This window comes from Dichotomopilus funicola (assembly GCF_033296635.1).
Source record: "Dichotomopilus funicola strain CBS 141.50 unplaced genomic scaffold C8A04scaffold_164, whole genome shotgun sequence".
In the NCBI taxonomy this organism is placed as follows: Eukaryota; Fungi; Ascomycota; class Sordariomycetes; order Sordariales; family Chaetomiaceae; genus Dichotomopilus; species Dichotomopilus funicola.
This window is the reverse complement of record NW_026944185.1, coordinates 1-5,809: the sequence shown is the minus strand read 5'-3', so window position 1 is coordinate 5,809 and position 5,809 is coordinate 1. Positions and strand designations below refer to the sequence as shown.

At 54.8% G+C, this 5,809-nt stretch overlaps 4 protein-coding genes across 4 annotated transcripts; 1 reads left to right on the top strand and 3 right to left on the bottom strand.

Moving 5' to 3' along the window:
- Positions 1 to 569: 569 nt before the first annotated feature.
- C8A04DRAFT_16192 (uncharacterized protein) lies at positions 570 to 1,769 on the bottom strand (the record flags this gene model as incomplete). The annotated part of the gene is made up of 2 exons (XM_062778761.1): positions 570 to 973; positions 1,043 to 1,769. 2 exons carry the CDS (start codon positions 1,767 to 1,769, stop codon positions 570 to 572), a joined length of 1,131 nt encoding a protein of 376 aa, XP_062632438.1.
- A 242-nt stretch (positions 1,770 to 2,011) lies between these two features.
- On the top strand, positions 2,012 to 3,087 carry C8A04DRAFT_33478 (uncharacterized protein; the record flags this gene model as incomplete). Its single annotated transcript, XM_062782479.1, has 2 exons — positions 2,012 to 2,050; positions 2,287 to 3,087. 2 exons carry the CDS (start codon positions 2,012 to 2,014, stop codon positions 3,085 to 3,087), a joined length of 840 nt encoding a protein of 279 aa, XP_062632437.1.
- A 36-nt stretch (positions 3,088 to 3,123) lies between these two features.
- C8A04DRAFT_16191 (uncharacterized protein) lies at positions 3,124 to 3,933 on the bottom strand (the record flags this gene model as incomplete). The annotated part of the gene is made up of 1 exon (XM_062778760.1): positions 3,124 to 3,933. The coding sequence occupies one exon, from the start codon at positions 3,931 to 3,933 to the stop codon at positions 3,124 to 3,126; it is 810 nt and encodes a 269-aa protein (XP_062632436.1).
- Positions 3,934 to 4,884: 951 nt separating this feature from the next.
- On the bottom strand, positions 4,885 to 5,328 carry C8A04DRAFT_33476 (transcriptional activator of glycolytic enzymes-domain-containing protein; the record flags this gene model as incomplete). The annotated part of the gene is made up of 1 exon (XM_062782478.1): positions 4,885 to 5,328. The coding sequence occupies one exon, from the start codon at positions 5,326 to 5,328 to the stop codon at positions 4,885 to 4,887; it is 444 nt and encodes a 147-aa protein (XP_062632435.1).
- Between the last annotated feature and the right edge of the window lie 481 nt (positions 5,329 to 5,809).

The window sequence follows — 5,809 nt, the reverse complement described above, 5'->3', positions numbered from 1 at the left end:
TTGTGAACCTTTTGGCTTCACCGGATCACAACCCTTACGTCATACCTTCAGTGAATCTTTTCAGAGTGTGGTTGAGAGACGATCCGTCACACTTAGGCTATTATATATACTGATTACTTTGTTAGGTATAAAAGGAAGGTCAAAGCCTAGGGATCCTAGCCTAAGGTTCTCTCCTATATTGACCTTCTTTTTCTTCCTTACGTTCTAAGCCCTGTATTACAGCCCTTGTTATACCCCTAAATTGAAGAATTATAGAAGCCCGGGTGCCTGCTTGGGTCTCCATGCAGGTGAACGGGGAGTTGTGCATTTCTTTTGCCTGTTTTCCCCTGAAAGTTGCCCTGTGGTGCCACTGTGTGTGCCCCGGTGACCGCCTGAATAAGATTTGTGTTCCAGAGATAATTAAGTGCGGATACACTTCTTGCAAAACACGGGAATTGTTTGTTAATTATATCAAATATCTCCCGAGTCGGCAGTCCCGTGCGGTCTTTCCAGTTCCTCAAGCTCCAAGACTCTGTCGCACACGTCTTGGTCGCAGGAAATATGACCAAACCAACATGGACAGACCCCGACTACAATGCACTAGAAACAAAACCCCCCAGGTCTAGCCCCGTCATTCTTCTCTCGATCTCATCGACCAACGCCTCGCACTCGCTTCGGAAAGTAGGTTCATTATGTGGGCACACATGAACCTCGCGGGAGCGAGCGTAGCGCTCCTCGCCTTTCTCGCAGAAATACGGCCACTTGATAAACTCGATTGTCTGAATAATGTCAGCGGCATAGTAGAAGCTGAAGCAGTCTTCTGATGTGTCGTTGAAAAGCATCAACATGGACATTGTGCGAACCAGGACGCCAAGTTGCAACGTGCTGCAAGCGATGCTACAGCCCTTGGCATTATCTATCAAATCGTCTTTCAGAGCGTGGAAATTCACGAATATCTTCTCGATCATCTCCTTACGTCGCTGGTTTATGGCATCTGCGTTTAATTCACCGTAAGCTCCGCTGCTCTCGAAGGATACTTATACTTGTCTGCAGGACAATATACCCAGTATTTGAGGAGGGATGGGCATTGAGGCCTTGTTTTTCAACTCTCCAATGGCGTACCGCATGGCGACCTGCGTAACTTGTGTAAATCGGCCCGCGTCGTTAAACACCCAAAGAATCAGTATCCACTGCAAAACCAGTTTCTCGGACTCCATGTTCTGGGGAAGATGCTCGCTGAGGTGGTCGATCCAAATCGGCGCCAGAAGCTGCAAGGGCTCGTGGACACCGTAGTGGTGCACGATTGTGGCCACGCCAAGAAGCGTTTCTAGGCTAATCGTCTTCGGGATCCATCGATACTGGCCGTGGATGGCATCCAGGACAATCTCCAGGGCTTTCGGGTGAAAACCTCTCACTGAGATATGAAGGTCACCATTATTGGAACCGTTCCCCTCTTGCCAACCGCCTTTAAGGGCAGCCTCAAAAACGGTCGAGGCCAGTATAAGGTGGCGCGACGAGAGGCGAAAGGTTGAGAACAGGCGAATCGGCGGTTCTGATACTCCGGGCTGTTGTTCGACGTTGTGTACCGCTTCAACGTTGTGTTCCGCTTCAACAGGGCCAGGAGCTTCGGGCTCGGGAGAACGAGGGGATTCAGACTCCTCAGATTCGTCTGGAGAGCATGTAGAATGTGTCGGCGAATTATCGGTGTTGGATGAAGCAGACGAGCCAGCTGTGGGCCATTCGAGAGTGAGGACCACGTCTCCAGCAGGGTCTATGACGTGGTAGACCATTGCTTCTGCCGTGGCAAAATCACTGTTCATCCTACACCACAAGTCGAGAACTTGCTGTTCTAACCGCCGAATTTGGCTGGCCCGTGCCGCCATTTCGGCGGCCTCGACAGTGAGGGGCGCAAGCGGTAGGTTTTGCGGCACTGTGAAGTGCAGCAACTAGTGTTGACTGTGTCTGCACGTGTGTGTGACGGGTTCAACTGTCGATTGGGCCGAAGTCATGTACGCAGTAGCGCGAGCGGCACATGCCGGATCGACGGGAAGCTGGATCTGCTGCGCTGTTGGTTGGTGCCGCGCGGGCGGCGAGGCGTTTGCTTGGGAAAAAGAGGCCGTTCATTGGCCCGTAAAAGCATCATCCGAAATAACTCAAAACAAAGCCAGTTATTAATTTAGCGAGCCGCCCAGACCTGCAGCGCTGTGAGTGGCACAAAAGCATCGACAAGCAGCCCCAACCCGTATTTGGGTTGTCCCATCCAGACTACGGAAGAGTCCCAGCAGCATGGCGCCAGCGACATTCTAGATCTTCTCCGACTTACACCTCGAGACCCACGCCTCGTACGACTTCCACTTTAGGCAGACAGCCCCCAATCTCGCCCTCCTCGGCGACATCGGGCACGCAGCACATGATGATTTCTTTGTCTTCCTCCAGAAGCAGCTCCGTTGGTATTGGAACGTCTTCTTCGTCCTGGGGAACCACGAGCCTATCTCATGCAGCTGGCCTGCTGCCAAACGGAGAGTCCGCGACTTTGCCGACAGGATGGAGCAGCTGCGGGCTCGATCCACTATCGGACGCTTCGTTTTCCTCGACCAGACCCGGCACGATGTCAACGATACCCTCACCGTGCTGGGCTGCACGTTGTTTTCGCGCGTGACACCGGAGCAAGCTGCCGCGGTAGCTAGTCGCCTCATCGATTTCCAGCAGGTGCAAAACTGGACGGTCGGAGACCACGTCGATGCCCACGCCTCCGACCTGCGATGGCTGAATGCGCAAGTGTCTGAGATATCGAGGTCGCAGCCCCAGCGCCAGATTGCCATCTTCACCCACTACAGTCCGACAATGGATGCGAGGGCCGTGGACAAACGGCATAGGGAGAGCCCCGTCATGTCGGGATTCGCCACGGACCTCGGTGCCGAAGAATGCTGGACCAATCCGTCGGTGGTGATGTGGGCGTTCGGCCACACCCACTTCAGCTGTGACTTCAGCGACGAGGTGGGGAAGCGGGTGGTTGCCAACCAGAGGGGGTATGCGCTGGCTCTTGAGACTGCTTTTGACGTGGAAAAGGTGTTCCTTGTGGGAGGGGCCAATGCAGGCATGACGTGAACAGCTTCAAATTGCTCGAGTTTTTCTCCATTGTCGTTATACCACTACAGGGTGGTGTTCGTCTATGTGGCGCAAATAATGCTCCTGGCATCGAAATGTCCCCAAATCTGCGGCATTGATTCCTTGCACCTGATCCGAGTGGAAGGCCCAAAATTGCTGCGGAAGTTGCTGTTCAAAACCCCGAACCTTGACACTGTCAAGGTACTCGTAGATATACCCCAGGAATACTGCAATGCGCAATCGTAAATCCCGATCTCCTTCCTCCAAACTTAGCCATTTCGCTATCAACGCGGTGAGAAGCTGGGGTAGTGTTGGAAACCAATCTGCCATGTCCTCGGGCGTAGCGGGAAGATCATGGAACCACTTCTTGGCAGGGAGCAGAATGACACGAGTCTCATCGATCTCCGGAGATTGGGATGTCGACTCCGCGTCAGTGGTCGGGTGCTGGCTCTCGGTCCGGACTGGAGTGTAGAGATTGTCGAACTGGCGAATGGGGCTGAGAGCAAGGCTCAGTTCTCCTCTCTGGTAGCCTGCGCTCATCAAGACTCGAGCTGCTGCATCCACATCTGGGACGAGTAGGAAGAGTTCGAAGACCAATGTAGGGACATCATGATAGGCGAGGGCGTCTTCGAACCAGATTGAAGCAGGAATACCGGCGCTATAAAGTATGCTGCACGCCGAGAAGCGAGGGGGTATTCCTGACTCTGGCTCACATGGGTCATTCGTCTCGGAGAAATCGTCCTTCCGGGGGAACCGGCCGCTGCGGTAGATTCCCTTCGACGACCGTTCGGTGCCACCCTCGGTGATGATCAGGGCACAACCTCCTTTTCCGATGTATTCGTTCATGGTGACCTCGGTGAGATTCTTGGCATCCAGGTTTGCGCACTTTTTCTCGATCTTCTCAAGGACATCCAGCGCCCCATCCCACTGTGAGTCGGTGAATGAAGGGTATGACGGATTGTCCGTGTCGTAGGAATGCGACAGGTACAAGATCACAAGTTCGTCGTTGTTGGCCAGGAACCTAGCGAGATGGTAATTAACACGCCAATGGTCAGCCACAGCATCCACGAGGGAGGATGTAGGAGGAGAAGCTGGGCTGAAAGAGAGAAACATACTTGTTTGTGTCGGAGACCAGGTCGTTCAGAGAACCGCCGTTGTACCCGAGCTTGAGACTCTCGGTTGAGTAATGCCCCATCAAGTACTGCCCACCGTCCCCTAGCACGGGGCGGATGTCGAAGTATCGGGATCCGCGCCGCATCTGGTTGAGGATGGTGAGGCCCTGGGTCTGGCAGTTTCCGGAACTCGCTGAGAAGGGGTTTCCAGTTTGTTAGCTCAGTGTCGAGGACAGACAAATCAGCTTCGATATTGGGGGCGCGCGAATAATCAAGAATCACTGACCTCCACCAGCTGTGCTTCCGATCTTGTAGATACCAGCATCATGAGAGCCCGGCATACAGACGTGTTTGAGTTTGCGATCGCCAATCACACCCAGAATCGAGTGCATCCAGTCCTCGGGCGGGTTGTAGCTCGACCAGTACCCGTAGTCTTCGCTGCCAGTCAGAACCCAGGAGGATAACCACACCCGCCCCATAGTGGCTGATCCGGCGGCTGATCCAAAAATGGCGCAATTTTGGCCCACTTTAATCAGTGGCTGGCAATATTCCACAATATCCACGCCTATACCCTGCAAACACAGCATACTGCAAGACTGACTACATTGCTCGCAACGTATATAGCGTATTGCATCGCCGCAGTTGTAGCCAAAATGCTCTATTTACTAGCTTCAGATCTATATATCTATACCCTGCCTAGCCCTCGCCGGGGCCCGTTAGCCGGGGCCCGTTGGCCGGCCCCGGCTTCACAGAGCTTACGGCTCGCCCGGAGCTGCTTGCAGAAGGCATCCAACGACCGGCTCGACTGCCGGTAGTCCGCCGCTACGGCATGCATCGCCGAGATCTCGGCGATGCGCCGGGACTTGCTTACCCGCCGGATCTCCCGGATAACTTCGAGGCGGAGGGAGTACCACTGTACCTCCGATCGTCGACCGGCTCGCCACTGGCTTCCCCACCGGGCATCTAGTGCCGAGACGGCCGGTTGCCCCGGCAAGCCGGTCATCCACTCCTGCCAGAGGGCTTCAACGGTCTTGATAGCCCAGCTTATCCGGTATTCGGGCAGGGTCTCGTTGGCGCTGGGGATACGGAAGTCGTCTATCAACGCCGGCTCGAGCTCGAGGTCTGGCATTGTAACTGTCGCCATGGCCGGTACCGGCCCCGGCCTCGGCCCTAGCCTTGGCCCTGGCCCTGGCCCTGGCCCTGATGCTGGCCCGGCTGGCCCGGCCTCCGGTAGCCGGATCTGGAGCGTAGCTTCGGCGAGTGCTTGCCGGAGGTGGTTAGTATAACTGCTTGTAAGCCGGGCTTCTAGCCTGGCTATCTCGGTAGTTAGAGTGGCCGTTGCCTCTATAAGCTATGCTATATGCCGTACCTCTGCTGTCAATAGATGCTCTGTGAACTATAGGAGCGCCTGTATAAGTAGCGTAAGCCAGTCTGGCTCCTCGTTGCTATTAGCCTAGGCGAGTACCCGGCGTATAAAGGGCTGATATTCGGGATGCTGGAAGACTGGGTGGTTCTATACTAGGCTTTCTGTCACGGACTGATGGCCAGCACGTTGGCTGGGCGCACGGACCCGTCAGCAGCAACCAATCAGGAACCAGCACGGGAGTGAT